General features: G+C 44.1%; 1 protein-coding gene across 7 annotated transcripts in view; it reads left to right on the top strand.

Annotated features, from left to right (window-relative positions):
• The window catches only part of TSPAN4 (tetraspanin 4), an 878,525-nt gene that overhangs the window by 760,948 nt on the left and 91,374 nt on the right, over positions 1-26,203 (top strand). For all 7 annotated transcript variants that reach the window (XM_077287830.1, XM_077287827.1, XM_077287829.1 and 4 more), the window contains 2 exons: positions 10,045-10,236; positions 24,838-24,912. In XM_077287830.1, coding sequence (XP_077143945.1) covers positions 10,045-10,236; positions 24,838-24,912 — 267 coding nt within the window. The remainder of the gene's footprint in view (positions 1-10,044; positions 10,237-24,837; positions 24,913-26,203) is intronic.

Consider the following 26,203-nt stretch of genomic DNA (forward strand, 5'->3'; position numbering starts at 1 on the left):
GCTCTCCCTGGATCCTGAAATGCTCTGTATCTTGCAATGATTTTCTGTGTGTCAGCTAGCACCCTGAATGGTAATTTCATGTCATTCAACTCCTGTGCTAGAATTCATCATCAGTTACATGGTTTACAGTACTCACTGTTGTAGCTCCAGGGGGGTCTCTGTAGATGCTTATCACAGAAGAGGTGTTAGTATAGAGATGTTATCAGGGCTGCATCTTTGATCATCTATCCACACCAGGATGTGTTTAGCAGCTGTCCCTAATTTATAACTGACCAGCTCCCATAATCCCGCTGTCCTCTCCCTGCACTGGGGGCCTATGAATTTAGATTCATTCTTAGGGGTGCACGCAAGTGTGGGGTCGCACGCATTCAGCAAAGCATCGCATTAGCTAAGCATCAAGTTATAGCAGTTATTCCATGGCAGTTAGTCAGGGCAGGAGTCAGGTAACCCACACTCTGCTCTCCCTCCTATCCATGTGCTTTATTCCTATCCTCCTATGCTCCCTTGCAATCCACGTCCACCGCCCAATCCCCCCTCCATCACAACTCATATACATCAGCCCCTCTATACTTCCCTCTCCCATGTACAGCTCCCATGCACTTCTCACCTTCCTGAAAAACCTCAGTCCATCTTGCCAAAACACACTGCACAAAAAAACTTCTTACAATTCCAAAAACTTCTTGCTTTTTATCTTCCTTCTCCTACTGATTTCGGGAGACATCTCCCCCAACCCTGGTCCACCATCCCACAACCTCAACCGCTACCCTACCTCACATCAAAACCATTCTAAACTTATTAATATTACTTGTACTCCCTCATCTCAATTGTGCCCTTTGGAATCCACGGTCTGTATGTAACAAGCTTCCTTTCCTGCACAACTACTTTCTGAACAACTCTCTAAATCTATTGGCCCTCACTGAATCCTGGATCCAGGATTCTGACACGGTCTCCCCTGCTGCCATCTCCCATGGTGGCCTTCAATTCTCCCATTCCCCGAGACCCACAAACAGACCTGGTGGTGGAGTTGGCATACTCCTCCCCACAATGCACCTTCCAAGTCATCCCACCAACTCCATCACTCTCATTCCCTTCTTTTGAGGTCCACACCATCAGGCTCTTCCGTCCCCTCTCCCTCAGAATAGCGGTCATATACCGGCCCCCAGGCTCACCCACCCACTTCCTGGACCATTTCTCTGCCTGGCTGCCGCACTTCGTGTCCTCAGAACTCTCAACCCTTATCCTGGGAGACTTCAACATCCCCATAAACAACCCCACTTCTACATCTGCATCCCAGCTTCTATCACTAACCACTTCGCGCGGCCTCTCACAGCTCTCAACCTCTTGAGACACACAAGGACGGTAACACCCTTGACCTGGTCTTTGTCTGGGTGTGTTCAATCTCCTACCTAAATAACTCACCGCTTCCCCTCTCTGACCACAACATTCTCTCCTTCATGCTCACAAATCCTCGCTCACCCCAGCACACTCCTACCTACCATTCAGTCAGAAATCTACAAGCCATTAACCCTCATACACTTTCAGACTCCTTACACTCATCACTGTCCCCAATCTCCTCTTTTTCCTGTCCTGATCTGGCGGTACATCACTACAATGACACTCTTAGAAGCACCCTAGACCAAGTAGCTCCCCTCACCCTCAGAACCTCCAAACACAGAGTAAAACAGCCCTGGCTCACATCACAAACCCGATTTCTCCAGCGATGCTGTAGGAGTGCTGAACGCTTATGGAGGAAAACTCGCACACCAGAAGACTTCATACACTTCAAATTTATGATAAAAACCTACAACTCTGCCCTTCACATCGCCAAACAGACCTACTTCACCACTCTGATCTCCTCACTATCCAACAACCCCAAGAAACTTTTTGACACCTTTCACTCCCTCCTCTGGCCAAAAGCTCAAGCCCCTATCACAGACATTTGTGCTGATGACCTGGCCTCCCACTTTATAGAGAAAATAGACAATATCCGTCAGGAGATCTGCTCCCAGACACCAAGTTCAGTGACTCCCATCCCTCCCTGCAATTCCCCTGGCTCACTCTCCGCATTTGATCCCATCACAGAAGAAGAAGTCTCCAGGCTCCTCTCTTCTCGTCCGACTACATGCTCTACCGACCCCATTCCCTCTCATCTCCTCCAGTCTCTCTCTCCAGTCGTCACTACTCACCTAACTACAATCTTTAATCTCTCACTCTCCTCAGGCATTTTCCCGTCCTCCTTCAAACACTCTATCATTACTCCGTTACTAAAAAAAACCCACCCTCGACCCATCCTGCACAAACAACTACAGACCGGTCTCCAATCTCCCCTTCATCTCTAAACTCTTGGAGCGCCTAGTCTACTCCCGCCTTACCCGTTACCTCTCCATTCACTCCCTCCTAGACCCTTCACAGTCCGGCTTCCGCCCCCCACACTCGACAGAAACTGCACTCATCAAAGTGACCAACGACCTTTTGACAGCAAAATGTAACGGTGATCACTCTCTGCTCATTCTTCTCGATCTTTCTGCAGCTTTCGACACTGTTGACCACCCTCTCTTACTCTCTAGGCTCCAGTCACTTGGCATTAAGGACACTGCTCTCTCTTGGTTCTCCTCCTATCTTTCTGACCGCTCCTTCAGTGTAATGTTCTCTGGCTCCACTCACTGTCGGGGTACCCCAGGGCTCAGTCCTTGGCCCCCTTCTCTTCTCCCTCTACAGGGCCCCAATTGGACAGACCATCAGCAGATTTGGCTTTCAGTACCATCTTTATACCGATGACACACAACTATATACGTCATCCCCTGGCTTTACTCCTGCTGTACTACAGAACACCACTGACTGTCTGTCTGCAGTCTCTGACATCATGTGCAGTCTCTGACATCATGTCCGCTCTCTATCTAAAACTCAACCTCTCCAAAACTGAACTTCTTCTGCTCCCACCATTTACTAAACTCCCTAAACCTGACGTTTCCCTCTCCGTGGGTGGCACCATAATAACACCCCGGCAGCAGGCGCGCTGTCTGGGTGTTATGTTTGACTCCAATCTCTCCTTCACATCCCATATACAATCTCTTGCCCGTTCATGCCGCTTACACCTAAAGAACATCTCTAGAATCCACCCTTTTCTCACTATAGAAACAACAACAACCCTCACTGTCGCCCTGATCCACTCCCGCCTGGACTACTGCAACGCTCTATTAATTGGCCTCCATTCACTCAACTTACATCTCCTCCCTAATTTCTGTCTATTGGCCTAACCGACCTCTGCGCTCTGCAAATGACTTTCGACTAACCTCTGCACTAATCCGTACCTCCCACTCCCGACTACAAGACTTCTCCTGTGCTGCGCCAATCCTCTGGAATGCTCTACCCCAAGAAATTAGGACCATCCACATTTTGCATAGTTTTAGGCGCTCCCTCAAAACACATTTGTTCAGAGCGGCCTATCATGTTCCCTAATCAGTTATTTTGTTTGTGTGTAACCCATTCACTACTTACATCTATCCCCCACTCCCTGAAGATGTCTGGTCCATCATTGTAAATACATCATTGTAAATACACAACTGTGCTTTGTATCTCCCTCACCTCATTGTAGATTGTAAGCTCTCACGAGCAGGGTCGTCTTGTGTTGATTTAATTATTGTATTGTTAACATTGTTACTTATGACTGTTGTGTTTGAAGCTGTTAAACTGTAAAGCGCTGCGGAATATGTTGGGCTATATAAATAAAGATTATTATTATTATTATTATTATTGCCCAGCGACGTAGTATGTTGCCCAGCCACGTAGTATATTGCCCAGCCACGTAGTATATTGCCCATCCACGTAGTATGTTGCCCAGTCACGTAGTATATTGCACAGCGACGGAGTATACAGCACAGAGCCACATAGTATACAGACTTAAAATAAAAAATAAACATATACTCACCTTCCGAAGGTCCCTTGTAGTCCTGTCGCCTGTGTGCGGTGCACGCGGCAGCTTCCGGTCCCAGGGTTGGTATGAGCGCAGGACCTGTGATGATGTCACGGTCACATGACCGTGACGTCATGGCAGGTCCTTCTCGCATACCATCCTTGCCACCGGAACCTGGTGCTTGCATGGAGCGGTCACTGGAGCGTCGCGAGGAGCGGGAAAGGCGGCGTATGGTGAGTATAGCAGGTTTTTTGTTTTTTTTAATTATTTTTAACATGACATATTTTTACTATTGATGCTGCATAAGCAGCATCAATAGTAAATAGTTGGGGACACACAGGGTTAATAGCAGCGGTAATGGAGTGCGTTACACCGCGGCCCATTACCACTGCCATTAACCCTGTGTGAGCGGTGACTGGAGGGGATTATGGAGCGGGCGCCGGGCACTGACTGCAGGGGAGTAGGGGAGGGACTAATCGGACTGTGCCCGTCGCTGATTGGTCGCGGCAGCCATGACAGGCAGCTGCCGAGACCAATCAGCGATGCGGGATTTCCGAGATGGAAGTTGAGGACAGAAAGACTGAAGTACCCCTTAGACAATTATATATATAGACTAGATGGTGGCTCGATTCTAACGCATCGGGTATTCTAGAATATGCATGCGTAGTGTATAGCACAGCCCACGTAGTATATTGCGCAGCCCACGCAGTACATTGCGCAGCCCACGCAGTACATTGCGCAGCCCACGCAGTACATTGTGCAGCCCACGCAGTACATTGCGCAGCCCACGCAGTACATTGCGCAGCCCACGCAGTACATTGCGCAGCCAACGCAGTACATTGCGCAGCCAACGCAGTACATTGCGCAGCCCACGCAGTACATTGTGCAGCCCACGTAGTACATTGCGCAGCCCACGTATATAGCAATGTGGGCATGATATCCCTGTTAAAAAAAAGAATTAAAATAAAAAATAGTTATATACTCACCTTCCATTGGCGCCTGGATCCAGGAAGCGGTTACCGACGCTTGGGATCCACCGAAGCTCCGCCAAGCCGCTTGTGCCGGCCACCATCTTCCGTTCCCAGGATGCATTGTGAAATTACCCAGAAGACTTCGCGGTCTCGCGAGACCGCTAAGTCTTCTGGGTAATTTTGCAATGAATCGCGTGCAACATAAGATGGCGGCTGGCGCATGCGGCTTGGCGGACTACGGAGTGTGAGTATAGCAGGTTTTTTTTTTTATTATTATTTTTAACATTACATTTTTTTACTATTGATGCCGCATAGGCAGCCTCAATAGTAAAAAATTGGGGACACACAGGGTTAATAGCAGCGGTTACGGAGTGCGTTACCCGCGGCATAACGCGGTCCGTTACCGCCGGCATTAACCCTGTGTGAGCGGTGACCGGAGGGGAGTATGCGGGCGCCGGGCAGTGAGTGCGGGGAGTAAGGAGCGGCCATTTTCTTCCGGACTGTGCGCGTCGCTGATTGGTCGTGGCAATGGTCGTGGGCGTTTTGCCACGACCAAGCAGCGACTTGGATTCCATGACCGACAGAGGCCGGGACCAATGAATATCCATGACAGACAGACAGACAGAAGGAAGTGTGTTGTGAATTCTGTTGTGGGTTCTGCTCTTAGGCGCCCTCCGGTGGTTATAAGTGGTAGTGCTGCTGTTTGTCCTTCACAACAGTCATCAGCTGCTTCCACTTTGGACGGGGCTAATTAGTCTGGCTCCTTCCTTTAGTGAGTGCCAGTTGTCCATTGTTTTCTAGGGATCCACATCTCTGCTTGGTTTCTCCTTCTGGATTGTCCATATCATCAAAGATAAGTCCTGGCTCTGTTTTTGCAGTCCACATGCGGTGGACTTAATAGTTCTGTGAATTGCTATGTTTTTTCTTGTCCAGCTTTGTCTGTGTTAAGATTTACTCAGCCAAGTTGGAAGCTCTGGAGTCACAGAGTTACCCTCCATGCCTTTAGTTAGGTGTGGAGATTTTTGTATTCTCTGTGGTGGATTTTGTAGGATTTTTTATACTGACCGCACAGTACTCTTTCCTGTCTTTTCTTTCTAGGTAGCGTGGCCTTCTTTGCTAAATTCTGTTTTCAGTCTGCGTTTGTAATTTCCCTCTCCTCTCACAGTCAATATTTGTGGGGGGCTGCCTTTCCTTTGGGAATTTTCTCTGAGGTAAGATAGTATTCCTGTTTCTTTCTTTAGGTGTAATTAGTCCTCCGGCGGTGACGAGGTGTCTAGGGAGTGACAGGAACATCCCACGGCTACTTCTAGTTGATGTGTTAAGTTCAGGGTCTGCGGTCAGTATAGAGGCCACCTACTCCAGAGCTCGTCCATGCTGCTCCTAGGCCACCAGTTCATAACAGAAGTGACCCTTAGACAATTATATAGTAGACATATATATATATATATATATATATATATATTTATTTAGTATTTTCGGCAATGCTTCTTGGGGGAAAAAAACAAAAGTTTGGGCACCCCTGATCAAAACTACTGTTATTGTGAACAGTTAAGTAAGTTGAAGATGATATGATCTCTAAAAGGGATAAACTTAAAGATGGCACATTTCCTTTTATTTTGGGCAAAAAAAAAAAATTACATTTTAAAAATTACAAAAAGGAAAATGGGTAGATGCCAAACTCTGGGCACCCTGTATGATTAGTACCTAGTAACACCCCCTTTTGAAAGTATCACAGTTTGTAAACGCTTTTTGTAGCCAGCAAATGGTTTTTCAACTCTTGTTTGAAGGATTTTCATCCATTTTTCCTTGGAAAATTCTTCCAGTTCTGTGAGATTCCTGGGACGTCTTGCATGCCCTGTTATTTTGAGGTCTATCCACAGATTTTCAATGATGTTCAAATCAGGGGACTATGAGGGCCACTGTAAAACCGTCAGAATACGCCTTTTGAGGTAGTCTATTGGGGATTTTGATGTGTGTTTAGGATCATTATCCATTTGTACAAGCCATCCTCTTTTCAACTTCAGCCTTTTTACAAGATGGTGCTATGTTTACATCCACCCCCATAATTAATGGTTGGTGAGATGTTATTTCCTGGAATTTTTTCCCTTTTTTCTATGCACATACCTTTGATCATTGTGGCCAAAGAGTACAATTTTACCTCATCGGTCTACAAGACTTGTTTACAAAATACATCAGGCTTGTTTACATGTTCTATTGCATTCGTCTGATGGTGAATTTTATGGTGAGAAGTGAACGCAGTAGAGTTTTTTCTGATGACTCTTCCATGAAGGCCATATTTGTACAGGTGTCTTGGAACTATAGAACAATGTGCCACTCCAGAGTCTGCTAAATCTTTCTGAAGGTCTTTTGCAGTCAAGTGGGTTCTGATTTGCCTCTTTAGCAATCCTACAAGCAGCTGTCACTGAAATTTTGCTTGGTCTTCCAGACCTTATCTTGACTTCCACTTTTCCTATTAACTGCCATTTCTTAATTACATTTCGAACTGAGGAAAGGGCAACTTGAAAACTCTTTGCTATCTTCTTATAGCTTTCTCCTGCTTTGTGGGCCTCCACTATTTTCATTTTCAGAGTGCTAGGCAGCTGCTTAGATGAACCCATGGCTGCTGTTTTTTGGCAAAGGTTAGAGGAGGCTGGCTTTTCATAACGCTGGGAAACTTGCATCACCTGGCCTTTTCTAATGATCATAGAGAACAAGCCATAACCCTAACAGGGTAATTAAGGTCTGAAATCTCGGTCAAAGTTATCTGAGCACACAAATCTCCAAGGTTGCCCAAACTTTTGCATCTGCCCATTTTCCTTTTTGTCATTTTTAAAATGTACATAATGACAATATACTGTATATATATTTTTTTACTAAAATACAGATGAAATGTGTCATCTTTATTTTTAGGCCTTTTAGGGATCGTTTTTATCTTCAACTTGCTTAACTGTTCACCATAACAGTAATTCTGACCAGGGGTGCCCAAACTTTTACATGCCACTGTATCTCGTTAATGCCACCTAGCCAGGTTTCTTTCCTTCCAGAAAGCGCTAATCTGCACTGTGACCAGGTAGTCGCTTTCCTGGTAGGGATTCTTTAAAATACTCTAAGTCCCTCTCACTGTAAAGGTCAGACATATTGCACACCGTGCATACTAATTACCTCTTCTGTGCAGTGTGTCATGGAAGAGGGTGGCAGGCAGAAGAGACAATGAATCGGGGAACGTTATGAATACTGCCATAAGATGCACAAATTTCCCAGTTGAGATTTTATTCTCCACTCAATATTTTGTGCCAAAAAATGGTGCATGTCTTTAGTACATTTGGCATGGTTTATGGCTCTTTTTGTCCAAGCCTATTATTTTCAAGACTCTTTTCTAAACTATCTATATAGTACCGTCAGCGTAAAACATATCTATAACACATAGTAAATGTGATGCAGGACTTGTACTATACTTTATTTTTCTTTTTTGACATTGTGAACAAAAGATTTTTTGGTAAACTTAAAGGGAACTTGTCATATCCAATATAGGGTTAATCTGCAGGTAAAAGGTGTATACATTGTGTTTAGTTGGTTTACTAGCACAGCGGCTACATTGAAAAAATTAGGTTTTATTCTCCCTGCAGCTGCTCACTTCCAGTCATTGTGGTAGTGCAGGGAGCAATTAGGCTATGTTTACACGTTGCGTTTTTGCTGTTTTTTTCCGGATGGCAAAACTTGCACTCTTGGCAGTAAAGAAACTGCTTACAAAAAGTAGGTTTTTCTGCATTTTGTATTGTCTTTTGTGCATGCTGATAAAGTTTATTGCACACCCCAAAAAACATGAGGCAACTTTCTTAGGTTTTTGCATGAAAAAGGAAACAAAACCTGATACCTGATAAATGCTGAAAAAACGCTGAAAGAAGTGACATGCTGCAGATTACAAAAAATGTCAGGAAAAAAAAACAATGTGTGTGCATGAGATTTCTTAAATCTCATTGCTTTTGCTGGTACTGTAAAATGCAGCTTAAAATTTGCATTAAAACAAGCAGCAAAAACGCAACATGTGAACATAGCCTTACAGTCACCACTTACTATACTGTGAGCATGCTGTTTTCTCTTCCCAGCACATTGATTTACAGGGCATGTGTGCAAAGCAGACTGTCAATCAAAGTGCCGGAGAGGGATTACAACACACTCACTGTATAATAAGCTGTGATTGTAACAGCTCTCTGCACCACCCTGATGTCGGGAAGCGAGCAGCTGCAGGGAGGATATATCTTAATTTTCTCCCTGTAGCCGCAGTAAGTCTATTAAACTGGATTATTTACTATATATAGGATTACCACTGTATCTGCATTTAAATAGCTTTTCTGGAGGTGACAAGTCCTTGTTAACATAGTAAATTTCCTCCAGTGTCACTATTTGTGTTTATCTGAGCATGCTCAGATGCTAACCAAGTGACTTTGGTGTGCTCAAAAAATATGTTCGAGTCCCGATGCCTGCATGTCTCGCGGCTGTTCAACAGCCGCAACACATTCAGGGATGCTGGTTTGTTAGACAATCTCTGCATGTGTTGTAGCTGTTGAACAGTCGTGAAACATGGAGCTGCGGGGACTCGAACATATTTTTCGAGCACACCGAAGACACTCGGTGACACCTTATCCGAGCACGTTTAGCCATCACTAATAGCCAATAGACCAATGGAAAACTACTAATAAAATTGGGATATAATGATGTGTTTTGTAACATTCTTTGCTCTGCTTCATCCTTATGCTTATTTTGTCTTTTGAACTGTTTGGTGTCAGAAATCCCACCGCAGTAATACCTTGGACAACACAATATTGATCACCTTGGCTTTTAGTAGACCGCTGTAAACACCTTGGAAGGTTGATGTACATTACTGCCGGATCCCTGTTGCTTCTCCTTGTACTGCAGAAAATACTTTTAGAAATATCTTGGGACTAATTTGTTTACTTTGCAGCAGTGTATTCGTAACAGAAAATAACGCTTCACTAGTCTTTTTTTCCCCTCTGAAACCACCCCAAAAAGCTGTATTGTTAGAATGAGTCAGCCTTTATAAATGATCAAACAGAGGCCACTTGTGCAATGACTGTGAGTCTGTTTCTGGCTGTGATTTCATACTGTTCATCATCGTGCTCCTCTCTTGTGTTTTGGCAGCTGGGAGGATGTGGGATCCTTGGAGTCGGTATCTGGTTGGCGGTCACACAGGGGAACTTCGCCACACTCTCCTCCTCTTTCCCTTCACTGTCTGCTGCCAACTTGTTGATCGCTACAGGAACTATCGTGATGATCGTGGGTTTCCTGGGCTGCATCGGTGCTATAAAAGAGAACAAATACCTACTGCTGAGTGTAAGTACGTTTTTTGTTGCAATCGTAGAATACAGTATACTCGTAATGGGAAAAAAAACACAGACCGGTGAGAAATACTGATAATGAATTATATCATGAGCGTCAAAGCTGTGACATATAAAGGCCAGATATTACAGAGCTGAAATCATACAGAGATATATAGAAAACGTCCATTAGACATGGATTGTACCAAAAAGCTTTAAATAATTCGGGGGCAGTTGTAAAATTAAAATTTTCTATGAAAATTAAGAAATCACTAATAGATTAGTCAGTCATCCTAGTCAAAATTCTATGCAGCCATTTCATAATTATTGAAGACCAATATAAGGCACTGCAAATCCATGTGCCCCAATGGCTGCATACTACGAAGCTGAACAATACCATATTATGGTGGTATTAGTACCTAAACACAATACTTCATAGAATCAGATGAAGCATTCATACAGGATATGACAGAAACATGCTCTGTATGAAATCGGAAGCAAATAGAGGTTCACTATGACACCCATGACTCCTGTGGGTGCCACCTTACTCAGAGATTTACATCACAGAAATAGTGCCAAGGGCATATCCCTAACAACAATTTTTTTATGCTTCTAAATGACAAAACACTACCTCTAAAGTGGAGGCCACCACATGCTGGGAAACATTTTGTGAAAGATTAGAAATACAAGTGGTTTGTACTGTAGGCCTTTAAAGGCGGTGTCTGGACTTGGGGTACAGGTCTGCAGTCACTCTATGTGACTCCAGATTAGCGAATTCTCACGTCACACACACTGTGCTCTGTGAGGATTCGCCTGTTCTGACGCCAGGAGTGGGCAATAATACTTCCAGCCACATTCTGACTAGACGTGTGTCCAGCCTTACCAATACACTTGCATTGAGTGAGGCCGCGCATGTCTAGTCAGCATGTGACCGCATGTATGCAAATTACATACTTGCTGTCATGTGCCCACCACTCTCGGCATCGGAGAATCCTCACAGCCCATTGGCCAACACTCTAATGTTTACGATGTTGGGGCAGAGAAGGTCCCCAACCTTCTGACTTTCCATGGTTGATCCTTTTGTTCTCTCTGTAGATGAACAGCTGCCAAAGGGGATTGGCAGTGGCTCCTTCATAGAGAACACAGGGCCAGGCCGGGCATTTCTGTGTGTGGATGACTCAGGAGAGAAAACTCTCGGACAAATATGTGTGTGGGACCTATAGGATAGAATATAATATTGTCAATATGGAACAATAATTGTGGCCATTTTGGTTGTCACCGAAAGCAAACGTGAAACAGCTAAATTGAGATTCAAGCACTAGGGCAGAGTAAGGTCAATCCATGCACTCTCCATAAAAAGTGAGGTCATTATGGGCCTGTCGTTGCAGTTCATGTATAATGTATGGTGGTCAGGTTACAATGACATTAGCCTCTAATGGTCCTATTTTTCATGCGCTGGCAGGGACTACAAGACAGGTTGCAATTCGTACAGGTTAGAAGAGAAGTAAATTTTATAACATCTCGTCATTCCAATGGTTTAAAGACGTGGCCCCAATGACAAATACAATGATTCAATGATAACAATGCCTTAAAATGATGAAATTGTTTTGTTGTGCCAAGGGCTAAATGGTGTACAACAAAAACCTGATATTGATAGATGCCGTATTATCATTTTTTGGAGGATTGTTTGTTGAGCATAGAAAAGTACAGTATGTAACATTCTCCAAGAAGTATTGACAGCCTTATTATCAGTGGGGTGCGATGGGTGCTGTTGATGTTCGGAATTTAACTTATTCAGCTGTCCCATGATTTTGGCTTTTCCACCCTATAAAAAGATAAACAAGGGTGTTAACCCAACCTTAGGCATATTTTTTACTTTCCTTCAGGATTTAATTTTTTTAACAACATAACTAGCAGTCCTCGGGGGGCGTGGCCTGAGCATGATGTGAGCAGTCGTCTGAGGCAGGAGCTCCCGCTCAGTATAAGCTATATGCAGGATTGCAGCCTCTAAAATTGGTGGCCAGGTACCTGAAATTATTGGGGAATCAGTGACCGGTGTGGTGCCTGCAGATCTGAGTGCCTGCGGGGCAATGACCGGCAGAAGGAGCTCCAGGAAGGCGGCTGGGGAGCAGGAGAGAATGACCCAAGATGGCGCCGGCCAGGAGGAAAGGCTGTCAGAGGAGCCTGTGATTGTGGGGGAGGATCCTAGGAGAGCAGATGCAGCAGCCAGGCTGCAGCGCTTCACCCGACAGACAGAGGAGATCCAGAGCCCAGCTGTGACAGGCGAGGTGAAAGATAAGCCTGTGCTGCACGGAGATATGGAGGAGCTGGGGGAGGAGGAGGGGGAGGACAGCAATGGTGGGAGCCGTTCTGTGCAGGAGAAGGAGGAGGAGAGCGGGGGAATCATGAAAGGCTGTGCTATGCATCGAGGGAATGCAGATTCCTGAGGAGCCCACTCTGAAGGATGTGTTTAAAGTGGTTTTAAACAGTCATAATACTATCACCAATATGGCTGCGCAGATGGGGGTAATGCAGGCAGACATGTCCAAAATGCAACATTCCTTGCACGTGACTAAGGAAAGGATGGGAGAGGCGGAAAAACGCATTAGTGGTGCCGAGGACTGTATTGCTAAGGCGGATAAGGCTACAAAACGCATGAGTGCTGCGATTTCTGCCATACAAGCGAAAACGGCCGACCTTGAAAATAGATCCAGGCGCAATAATGTGCGGCTGATTGGGGTGCCTGAAAAGACGGAAGTCGCAGTACCAACAGAGTTCTTTGAAGAATGGCTATTAAACCATATTGGAGCCGACAAGTTATTTCGGATGTATGCTATTGAAAGAGCACACCGCGTCCCTATGTATCCCCTCCCCCCTGGGTTTCCTCCTAGACAAGTGCTAGTCAAGGTCTTGCACTACCGTGACAGAGACGCCATTCTCAGACATGCCAGAGAGAACCCGGATTTGCAGATAAATGGCTCCAGGATTTCCATATTTCCGGACTTCTCCATAGAGGTGCAGAAGCAGAGAGCCAAATTTGTCCATATCAAGAAGAGGCTGAGAGAGATCGGCGTCACTTACTCGATGCTGTACTTGGCCAAACTAAGAGTGGTCGCTGAAGGGAAAGTGCACTTCTTCACGGAGGATAAAGAGGCACTCGGATGGCTGGACAGCAACGAGCAACATTTGCGTCAAGCGAAATGAAAGGACTCAGTGGGATGATAGAACGGTTCTTTCTTATTCTTGTTTCTCTTTTACTGCCTCTTTTTTTTTTTTTTTTTTTTTGAGGGATCCATTGGCTCCTTTTTTCCCCCCTGGGTTTTTTGTGTTCTTATGAGGCGGGGATGGGCCCTTGTTGGATCTCGAGTTGAAATTTAAATAGGCTGCAATCCACAAGTCATGTGAGAGTCCCAATAGTTTGGGACAAGTGGCGGGACTGTTGGACGGGGTTAACAGACTTCCGGATAAAATGCGCTCTCCCCTCCGTGTTAGGAGGGGATGGAAGGCTGGGATGGGGATTTGTTGGGGATGTTTCTCTGTTGTGTGGGGGGAGGGGGGTGGGGTTGGGGAAATATTTGTTTAATGTACATCACCATGGTTACTGTGGTTGTGGCTTTGGCCGCAAATGGATGAAAGAATGTGGGATAATATGTACTGAGGAGGGAAAATGGCGGGAAGAATGAGAATTGTGAGTTGGAATGTCAGGGGTTTGGCGTCTGGTGTGAAGCAGCAAGCTGTGTTTAAATTTTTGAATGATGCCAAGCCGTCAGTGATCTGTCTGCAGGAGACTCATATGGTGAAGGAGAGAACGCATTTTCTGGCTAAGAGATGGGTTCAGGTGGGGTACCATGCCACATTTGTAGCATATTCCAGGGGGGTCAGCATCCTCATTTGTTGCGGGGTACCTTTTGTGTATCACAAAGTGGTTCTAGATCAGTCGGGTAGATTCGTATGTTTGCTTTGTAAATTGTACGGATGTCTGATGTGGCTGGTTTCAATTTATATTCCACCACCATATTGTGGAAAGGTTATCCACAGAGTTCTGGGAATATTGGAGGAGACACCGGGGATACCGTTTTTGATAATAGGGGACTTTAGCAACATTCCGGACACACACTGGGATAGGGGGAGACGAGAGCCGTTGAAGTCGGGTGGTAATTGCACACCATTTGGTGCCGTCCTGAGGGAAACTGCTCTGCATGATTTATGGAGGATTTCTCATCCTGGGGTGTATAAGTATTCCTGTTTTTCATCCTCTTTCGCTTCTTTGTCAAGAATAGATCTGGCCTTGGGCAATTCACAGATGTTGGGCCTTGTAGGGGAGGTAACATATATGGCTAGAACAATATCTGATCATTCCCCCATGAGTGTGATACTTGAGGGTGTGGGATCCTTGCCTGCTAGGGGGTGCATGTGGAGGCTGAATCCGTTCTGGCTACACCTTATTGATTTAGATGGACACATGGGGGGGAAATTAAGGGATATTTTAAAATTAATGCTGGGTCGGCTTCGGTATTGACGGTATGGGAGGCCATGAAGGCCTATTTCAGAGGGCTCTGTATTAAGGGGATATCCCGAATCAAGGCAGAAACAGGCAGGAAGGATCAGATGTTGATAACAGAGTTGGAGGAGGCTGAGGAGGCATTCATTAACGATCAATCCCCAGAGGCACAGGGAAGGTTAAAGGTGGCGCAGAATAGAGTATGTCAGATGGCAATGAAAACAGCGGAACGTAGAAGAATGTTTCAAACTGCCAAATACTTTGAAGAGGGGGACAGGGCGGGCCATCTCCTTTCCAGAATAGTGATGGCGCAGGAAGATTCCACACATATAATCACTTTGAAGGGAAGGGATGGGCGGGAGCACACTGGTTGCAAAGCAATTTTGGAGGTGATGATGGAGTATTACTCGGATCTTTATCACGGGTACAGCCAATGATGGAGGAGGTGGATGGTTTCTTGACAGGGGTACAGCTTCCCAGACTCTCAGTGGCTGATCGGGGACTTCTCGAGGAGCCGTTTAATTTGGAGGAGCTTGACGCCGCATTGATCTCTATGCCCAATGATAAAGCCCCGGGGGTAGATGGGATCCCGGAGGTGGTGTATAAAAAATATAAAGAGATACTGCTTCCTGCCTTATTGGAGGTGTATGCTGCTGGTCTGGTGGAGGGGGAGCTGCCGAGGTCCATGCGGGAGGCAATAATTGTTGTACTGCCAAAACAGGGTAAAGATCTGAGGGATCCAGCTTCGTATCACCCAATCTCGTTATTAACGATAGATATCAAAATCTTGGCCAAGATGTTGGCTAACCGTCTTAACAAGGTGATAACAACACTAATACACCGGGACCAGTCCGGATTTATGCCCAATAGTTCTACAGCGTGTAATCTTCGACGACTGTTTCTCAGTATGCAGGTAAAGGCGGATAATATGGGTCGGAGGGTTGTGGTGTCTTTAGACGCCGCTAAGGCGTTTGATAGTGTGGAGTGGCGGTATTTGTGGGCGGTCATGAAGGCTATGGGTTTTGGTGAGAGGTTCATACGTTTGGTGCAGCTGATGTATGCGTCTCCAAGAGCCAGGATACGGGTGAATGGAGTCTTGTCGGGGGATTTCCCTTTATATAGGGGAACACGGCAGGGGTGCCCCTTGTCTCCTCTGCTGTTTGCAATTGCTGTTGAGCCCTTGGCGGTGGCAATACGGAGGGACAGGGACGTAAAGGGGTTTCGGTATGGAAACTATGAAGAAAAAATAGCCCTGTACGCTGACGACATGTTATTGTTCTTGGAAGATGCACAGGAGTCTCTGGGGGCCGCTATGAACAATATTTCTAAATTTGGGGCTCTTTCCGGATTATCTATTAATTGGGAGAAGTCTGTGTTGTTGCGCATGGACGCGGCGGCTCCTCTGACTCTTGACCCTGGGGTTCCCTTAAGAGTAGTACATGAGTTTAAGTATCTGGGCAGTGTGGTTTCGGACAAAATAGAGGACTATGTGCGGCTCAACCTGACTCCTTTGCTTGTGAAGTTCCAGCAGAAGATTGGGGCCTGGAAGAAGCTATGTCTGTCGGTCGCAGGCAGAGCCAATTTGATCAAAATGATACTTATGCCTCAGCTCCTCTACATATTGCATAATGCTCCAGTGTGGCTGCCTCAGAGTAAATTTTATAGGATCAATACTCTATTTAGGGATTTAATTTGGAGAGGTGGATGGGCGCGCATCAAATTGGAACATCTGCAAAGGGCAAAGGATGAGGGTGGTCTGGCGGTCCCCAATCCATGGATTTACTATATAGCATCTCAATGCCAGCACATGGTAGATTGGGGAGAGCCAGAACAGAGCTCTTCAGCGGGGATAATCATTGAACGTGCGGTAAGGAAGGGCCTATTGTTGGCCAGTCTTGAAGCAGGTAGATTCAGAATTAACCCCCAAAAATTCCCAACAATAGCTATGATGGGGAAAGTATGGCAGAAAATTAAGCAATGGAGGGGAGTAACGGAATTTACGAGATATATGCCAATTTGGTTTGAACCTAGGTTGGCAGAGCTCATGAGATTGCGGGGGTTCGGTCAGTGGAGGCACATTGGTATTTGGTTCGTGTCTCAGTTGCTTGATGGAGATGTTATTAAAACATTCGAGACACTTAGGACTGAGTTTCCTTTAACCCAGAAGTCATTCTTTCAGTACCTGCAGTTGAGACATGCCCTAAACTGTCAAAATGAGGTGTCGCGCATGAATCTGCAGTCAGATAGCTTGTTGAATCTTGTTGGGCCTCGGAGGAGTACGAGGGGGTTCATTACCTTGATGTACAGGGGTCTGATGGATACCTTTTTATTGAAGCATCCGTTAAGTATTAAGGAGAAATGGGTGGCGGATGTGGGCCCCTTGTCGGAATCCCAGTGTCCATACTTCAATATATCCCCAGGGCTTCCCTGAGTGAGGCTAAGAGGGTGTCACAGTTATACCTGGTGTATAGGGTGTACAGGACCCCGGCATGGATGAGGAAGGCAGGACTGAGAGGTGACTCAGAATGTCCCAGGTGTGGTGAGGAAGGCGCTGATCTGCTACATATGTTGTGGTCGTGTGCTCGCCTACAACCCTTTTGGGTGAAGGTGCTTAACTTGATCCAGGAGGTGACAGGAGTAGATGTGGTGCGTAACCCGCTGACTTGCCTTTTGGGCTGTATGGATGATATTGCTACGGATGAATGTGGAAGGCTGACTATCGCAAGATTGTTGTATGCTGCGAGAAAGCTTATCGCAATGCACTGGTTGGATGAAAAACCGCCAGGGAAAAAGGAATTTATCAACAAGATAAACTTTATTGTCCTTATGGAAATAAATATATACAGTAAGAGAGGTCAGAATACAAAATTTGAAAATGTGTGGGGTGGATGGATGGATTACCCAGGTGTGGTGTCTGCTGAGTTACTGCAAAGTAGAATGGGTGTTGTGTAGTTAATTCTGGGGGGACTCCTACATGTACAGGCGTGTTTCTGTAAAGCTTGTTATCTTTTCTCAAGAGGTGATGTTGTCAGATGGTTTTATTGGATAATGGGCAAGAGATTGGGGGGAGGGAGAGGGGGGTTGGTTAGGTGGTAAGGGTGTTGTTTAGTAAAATGAAAATATATTATCAGATCATGTATCTAATGTACGGTATTTGTCTGGAAATTGTATCGGACTGTGTTAATGGCGTGTCATATGCTTTAATAAAAAATACATGATTTAAAAAAAAAAACTAGCAGTCCTCAGCAATACTCTTACAATCCAAAACACCCTACAGGAAGCCTCAGAGACCCCATTATCAATAAGTAGGATCTGTCAGGAATTATTGAAATTGAAGTCACTCTGTGTGACTGCAGATTTGTGAATCCTCACATTGTGTACATTGTGCACTATGAGGATTCTCTGGTGCTAGGTCCAGGAACATGCGGTCACGTGCCAACTAGATGTGTTCAGCTTCTTGAATTGAGCGAAGACAGGCATGTCTAGTCAGAATGTGGCCACATGTATGCAAATTACATACTTGCAATTACATGACCACTCTGCTCTCGGCGCCGGCATCAGAGATTTCTCACAATGCACAGTGCGTACAATGTGAAGATTTACAAGTCTGCAGTCAGATAGAGTGACTGCAGACTTGTACCCTTAGGGTACTGTCACACATTGAAATTTCCATCGCTACGACGTTACGATTCCTGATGTTCTAGCGATATCGTTACGATATCGCTGTGTCTGACACGCTACTGCGATCAGACACCCTGCTGAGAATCGTACGTCGTAGCAGATCGTATGGAACTTTCTTTCGTCGCTTGATCACCCGCTGACATCGCTGGATCGTTGTGTGTGACAGCGATCCAGCGATGTCTTCGCTTGTAACCAGGGTAAACATCGGGTAACTAAGCGCAGGGCCGCGCTTAGTAACCCGATGTTTACCCTGGTTACAAGCGTAAAAGTAAAAAAAACAAACCGTACATACTCACCCGTCGGTGTCCTTCAGGTCCCTTGCCGTCTGCTTCCTGCTCTGAGTGCCGGCCGGAAACTGAGAGCAGAGCGCAGCGGTGCTGCGATCTGCTCTCACTGTACGGCTGCACTCAGAGCAGGAAGCAGATGGCAAGGGACCTGAAGGACACCGACGGGTGAGTATGTACGGTTTGTTTTTTTACGTTTACGCTGGTAACCAGGGTAAACATCGGGTTACTAAGCGCGGCCCTGCGCTTAGTTACCCGATGTTTACCCTGGTTACCCGGGGACTTCGGCATCGCTCCAGCGCCGTGATTGCAACGTGTGACCGCAGTCTACGACGCTGGAGCGATATTCATACGATCGCTGCGACGTCACGGATCGTGCCGTCGCAGCGATGAAAATTTCAATGTGTGACAGTACCCTTAGGCCAAACAACCCATTTAAGCTCCCACCCCATATAAATCAGACTGTCAGCCAAACCCACCAATATCGATGTCTAATGTGTATGGAGTGTCCTTTCACAATTAATTGTCCAGGATCCAGGAATCTGACTACTGATCCTTTTTTTTTTCTTGGAGACATGCCTGGTGGAGGCTCTCTCCTAGAGAAAACACGAGTAGTCTGTCAATCAGGCGCTACCGTCTATGGCCAATATGGCTACCGGTCGAATGAGTCACCATACCATAATTTGTCCAACAGCCATCTAATGTGTACAGCGGTTTATCTTCAATATATAATTGATTTACAAACATTTGTTCCTGAACGCGACTGTTCTGTGAGCCATAAAACCTAAACTATTCACCCCACGGCACAATATTTCTTAACATAACTTTCGGTTTGGTGCTCATTCAGGTTAATAAAGTTCTTTATTTTTGCCATATCGATTCCCTTATAAAAGAGACAGTTGTCTTCCGTTAGCCACAGTTTTGCCCCTGCAATATGTGAGTATGGAGAGCAGAAAGGTTAACCGTGATCTTACAGAGGATGCCAGCTGTGCGACATTCAACCCTCTCTGCTCAAACACCGAGCAACTGCAGCATTAAATATTACAGAAGAGAAGTCAGGAGGGAAGAGCAGGAAATAAAAACACACTTTACAGCTTGCCCAGGAGGCTTCAAGCGGGAACTCAAATTGATTTTACTATCTCTGCACGCACCGCAGAGATGGCGGTAGCACAAGTGTGGTTATTTTGTGATGCATCCGAGGAAGAGGTGGGGATTACGGATGCACATTTCAATTATAACTTCTGACACATCTTTCAATAACAGCCGTGCAGCTCCCACCTTATCCTCCACGAAACATTTCATTTTCTACTTAGAAGCCATCAGTGGTTAGGAAGTACATGGAGAAATGTTGTTTTCTCATCTAAAGTTCTGCTCTCGGTGGCTTACAACACAGGAGGCAGAAAAGGTCACCAACAAAATGGTCCCGAGCAATGTTTCTGGAATTGTGAGTCACTTGTGGCGAGTCTTGGCATGCTACCTATACACCCCAGATTCAGTCAGGCATACCGGCTGTGATGGGATATCATGTCCCACCAGATGCAATCTATTACAGATTGCTTAACTCTTTACAGACTGACCTATTTTTGGCTTTTAATATCAAGCAATTATTTCACCGACCAACTCTCTAAGGCCATGTTCCCAATGCATTTTGGATCAGATTTGATGCAGCATGTTTTAAATGCATTTTTAGTGCAGAAAAGTTGTATTTTTGCACTTAAAATGTATAAGTTTTTTTGAAGTATATGTTGTTATCAACAACAAAAAAATTTCCCCTGCGTGTTAAATAACACATCCCTCATTTTGATTGGATTGATCAAGAGACTAATGCCGGACAAACTCTTCAATATCGATGGGTTCGGCCGACTTTCTGATCTATATGGGGCCACCAGCCAATTGATCATTGGGAGAGATCTCAATCTCACATGTCCGATTTCGGTCTGGTGATCACATTGTTCTCCCAGAGACAAACCTCCGGGCTGATGTGTCAGCTGGTGGCTTTCTCAGAGCACACAATTCACACGCGCAATCTAATATGTATGGTTGGCTTTAGCCAGACAGGTGAAATGGGAGAGCAAAAAGCTGTTTAATGCGACCTTCCACCTTGGCAATGAAAAGTGACTATACATTTGTTTTGAATGTACCCAACTTACTTGCTTTTAATGGCATTCGCAATGGAGACAGCAGGCTTCCATTAGATGAGAACAACCAACAAACTACAAGAAAATGACCTTGAAGTTAACGCAAATCAAACCCTGATATCGGCTTCAAAACAAAGCCATAACTAAGAACTTGATATCAGGGTTCAAAAAGCAAAACCTTGATGTTATTTTTTATATTTTTTATCAACAAAGTAAATTAAATAAGAACTTGATATCAGGGTTCGAAATGTGTCCAAAATGAAAGAGATTTAAGCTTTTCTAACTCTGATAACGGCTGCGTAGTCATCACTAGCAGGGTCCAAAATCTGTAAACCTCAAGGTTTAATTTTTGTATAGGCGATTTTAATCAATGGGAAACTATTTTGGACTTTTTATATCTAATTGATGTGTGTTGGATCGACATTTGCCACATTTATAGGAATCCCTTCTTACCTAACTGCTAGACCTAAGAGACATAGGTCAGTCTTATTCCTTCTCTATCTATGGCTGAATTTGGCACAGTTGACACCATCTATGACAATTACAGAAAACTATTAAAAACTTCTTTCCTGCTGTTCTTGTGTTGTGGAGCCATGGTTCAGAATTGTCACTTCACCCTATAGCACTTTAGCGGCAATGTTGAGATTGGGAGTCCAAGAATGCCGGACTCAGCAGATGAAGGCACAGGATGGATGACTATACATGACAAAGGTATAACCACATTTCCGCATGCTGACTCCCTTTACCAGGAGTTCGGTGACTCCTCTGGGGTTGTTTTGACACTAGTTGACAGATCCTCTTTATGTTTGGGTCTTTGGATAGCACACTACTTCTTTAGACCTTACGTGGTAGTCTTTTCCAAAAGTTAGCATGATACTCCACACTCGGAGCGAATAATGCATATTAAAGATTCCCATTTTTTATGCTGCATTGAATAAAATAACCCACATTTTATCAAGTATACACCATAAATATGCTCTAACATTGAATTGTGGTGATTGTCACTGTGGGGAACTCTAGTTACTTACATAACATTAATTGATCCATTTCATTTTTCTAAATTTCCTATTGCCTATAAAGTGCCACCATGTTCTACTGCTGTGTACAGAGATTGTCCCTGGCCCCTATAGGGTGCAGATTCTAATTTGCCTACCCCCGGCACACACAGTAGAGCCAATTAACCTATCAGTATCGATACAGAGCATGCATCTATCGAAAGTGTAAAAACAGGATTAAGTTTGATATCTATTATCTTGATGCAGAATATCGAGGGACCGACCATCCTTCTCTCTGTTACCCCTATGTCTGTGTACGATGTATTTTCTTTTTCTCTTGTCTTAAAATATGGAATTTCTATTATCTATGTCTGAAAAATATTCAGAAAAATATTGTTAAAAAAGTATAGCCAAATTTACTGTGGAGTTAGCGTACAGTAGCGTGTGAGCAGTCCCCCGCGGCACAGCCTTATTACCACCAAAGTCTTCCTTCATTGTCCATGAGGCCGAACGGCACAAACACTGGGACTTGTATTGTATGGCGCAGAGGCGTTCTCAGTTACCCTGCTGGCTAAAATAGGGAATCTTTTGGTCATTTAATGGACTCTATCTTTTATCCTGGCGTGCTGCTCATAAAGAGCTGTCCCTTCTGAACAGTGGGATATTGTATGCGTGTGTTTCCAGCCATCTAATCGCCTCCGAGCAGTTATTGGCACTAAGGAAGCAGCACATTGCGGATTTCTTTCCTCTCTTAATGAAACTCCTCGGTTCTTGTAAATGTAATTTCTACAGGGAAGAAGTGAGAGAACGAGGGTATTGAGGGAACATCTTATGTATTTATTGCTTTTTTACCTTATATAATCATGTAGAAAATCCCCCGCCTGCTTTCCAGGAACAGATTGTGCATAATTGCCAACCCCCCCCACACGTTGTGTCTGTAAAGGGTCTGCTTTTAAGTATAATATTAGTAAGGGGAAAAAAACAGAAATATAAGCTGGGCAGCACAGTGGCCCACTGGTTTGCATTGTTGCTTTTCAGCTCTGGGATCCTAGGTTCAGAACCCACCAATGGCAACATCTGCAAAGAGCTTGTATGTTCTCCCCATGTTTGTGTGGGTTTTCTCCGGGTTCTCCGGTTTCCTCTCACACTCCAAAGACATACTGATAGCGCTTTCCAGACTTCATTATCACTGTACCCACTGGGGCTCACAATATAAATTCTTTGGAGTTTAGGATAGGTTGGAGAAACCCACCCAAACATGGGGAGAATATAAAAACTCCTTCCAGATGATGCTCTTGGTTGCATTTGACTCCAGTGCTGCAGGGCTACAATAGTAACCACTGAGCCACCTTGTTTCCTCAGTATATCATATTCTATGAATGGTTGAAAAGATGGATTCGAAGAAGATCCATTTTGGAGTTTAGGTATAGAAAAGATATGGTGAAGCAGAAGAGATTACAAGAAAAGAAGTGTATACTTGGGAATCTTTAGCATAGATATTGTACTGGAAGACAAATCTGTGTTGACCAGCTTAGTTTCTATAAAGAAAACGTGAACTCAACATAATTCACAGCTTAACCCCAACAGAAAGAAAAAGTGAAATCAGCGCTTAGTAAATGCAAATCTATAACATGATCCCCAGCTACAAGTGTGTTATGATACTACTGTCTTGTGTGGCAAGTAAGGCTCCCAGGCCGGGCAGTAAGTGTTCCTCTAATCTATCCTATTATTACCAAACACAAGGAAAAAAATACAAAAATGAGCATATACCCTACAGCGAGTAAATCATTAAATGATAATCGTACATGTAAATAACATAGCGCCCTTAGTTAATGCTATTTTGATCAAGAAAGCATAAAAGTGGTCCCACGACATCAAGGTGTACCCATGGGGATGGTCCTAACTCGTCTCTAGTATTAAAACCTCAACCCCAACTGAAATAAAAAGTTAAATCCGCTCATACTAAATACAAATCTATAACACGATCCCCAGCTACAAGTGAGTCATTTATGATAGTAATATCTTATGTGGCCAAAGGCTCTCAGGCCCGGCATTAAGTACTACCTCTACGCTCATTATTATTACACCTGCATCAATGGAAACACTAAACCAGTGGTTAGAGGTGAAAAGAAGGGTAATTCAGTGTCCTTTAACCTCAAAGAGCTAATAGTTTTCTGTAATTGCTATAGATGGTGTCAACTTTGCCAACTTCAGCCATAGATAGAGTAGAACTAAGACTAACCCATGTATCTTAGGTCTAGTAGTTAGGTAAGAAGTGATTTCTATAAATGTGGCAAATGATGATTCAACCCACATCTATTGGATATAAAAAGTCCAAATTTGTTTCCATTGATTAAAATCGCCTATACAAAAATTAAACCTTGAGGTTTACAGATTTTGGACCCTGCTATAAGGTTCTCAGTGATGACTACACAACCGTTATCAGTGTTAGAAATTCTTAAATCTCTTTAATTTTGGACACATTTCGAACCCTGATATCAAGTTCTTAGTTAATTTATTCTGTTGATAAAAATACAAAAAATAGCATCAAGGTTTTTGCTTTTTGAACCCTGATATCAGGTTCTTTGCTACGACTTTGTGTTTTGAAGCCGATATCAGGGTTTGATTTGCGTAAACCTCAAGGTCATTTTCTTGGAGTTTGTTGGTTGTCCTTATCTAATGGATGCCTGCTGTCTCCATTTTTTTCATATTTGTTTCACTGACTCTGAGCACAACTGGTAATAATGGACTTGCCAGACTCATCTTTCTGTAGGATGTTGAGGTGAAAAGATTTCTATTTTTCCATTCTTGAACAGTTTTTTTACAATCCAAACCTGTAAGTAGTCCAATTGAGTGATGGCTAATGAGGCAGAAGTCAACCAGGTATTTGATGAGATGTCCAGAAATGTATTTCAGTAATCAGGACATGTTCAAAAGTCGTGTTAACCTTATTATGTTTTTTATGAAATGATAATAAAAAAACCCCAAACTTATTATTTTCCCTTTTTTCCCCCTCAGTTCTTTATCCTGTTGTTGATCATCTTCTTACTGGAGTTCATTGTGGTCACCCTCTTCTTCATCTACACAGATAAGGTAAGCAATATCACCAACTTCCCTGAACTTATTCAACCTACCACTATTAATATTAGTTTTGCAAACAGACCTAAAGGATTGTTATGTGATTTAGTCACACATAAAGGTGATGAAATAAAGAATGTTTTACATTTTGAAGCCAGAACTTTTACTATAGAGTTAGTATAATTTTGGAGTCTTTCTTTGGATGCATTGTGGCTACATATGGGTTCTCTGGGAATTTTAGGGTCTGACCTCCAGGCAGGCGTACTGCAACACCTATAGTGTGCTGATTGGTGGGGGTCCTATGAAACATCCAGATTTACGTGTATTGTAGAGTAAATGTGATGTATTCGCAACACATTTCAAAGTCTCTATGACTTCTTCTTCAGGAGAACCACAGAAAGTGAAGAAGGAAGACTTTCTGTGGTTCTCCTGAAGAAGACGTCATAGAGACTTTGAAACGCATTGAGAATACACCGCATTTCTCTACAATACCTTGGACTCTTAAGATATTTCTGTTTACATATCCACCAGCAGCGCAGCATTTCTGCATCTCCTTATACCTGATCAAGAAAGGCCCCAGGGCATGTGACGAATGTAGGCCAAATTCTCTCAACTGAGTATTTCTGGCCTCTGTCAGCATGGTTTACATTAGCATATCTTGTTTAACTGTGTAGGAAAGATCAGTAGACTGCATATGCTGGAGAATACCCCCGACATATATGTCTGACACAAGTCTCAGACATGCTGGGAACAAAGACTAATTTGTACATCAACTTCAGGATGGATAGTCATGTGTCATGTATCTTCTACCTACAGTACATAGTGGTGCTTCCATTCATTGAGGAAATACAGTATGTTAGTGTAGGCACCATGGCTGTAATCATGCCCAGTTACCTAAAATGCACCCCACTATGCTACGTACATAGAGTCTGTCCTATCCTTTTCGAAGATCCCAAGGCTAGACTCTGTAGAGCTCGATTTTTGGGATCTTAGGACCTCTAATGATCAGTAAGTTGGGAATAACTTTTTGATTCTGGTAATAAAGGACATGGATTATGGAAACTCCAAAATATTCTACATTCATGCATATGCCGTAGGCTAAAAAAATAAATAAACAACACAAATGATACATGAGCTTGAAAGATTTTGTGATCCTATAAAGTAAGCCAGAAACTGCGGGGAATTTATCATTGCATTTTTGCCACTTTGATGGCATAGAAACTAAATGATGGCGCATTAAATGAATTCGCAGGAGGAGCATGAATTTCCTCTTCTGGCTTGGAGACAACACAAAATATGCAAAATG

The sequence above is a fragment of the Ranitomeya variabilis genome, chromosome 2, assembly GCF_051348905.1.
Source record: "Ranitomeya variabilis isolate aRanVar5 chromosome 2, aRanVar5.hap1, whole genome shotgun sequence".
NCBI lineage: Eukaryota > Metazoa > Chordata > Amphibia > Anura > Dendrobatidae > Ranitomeya > Ranitomeya variabilis.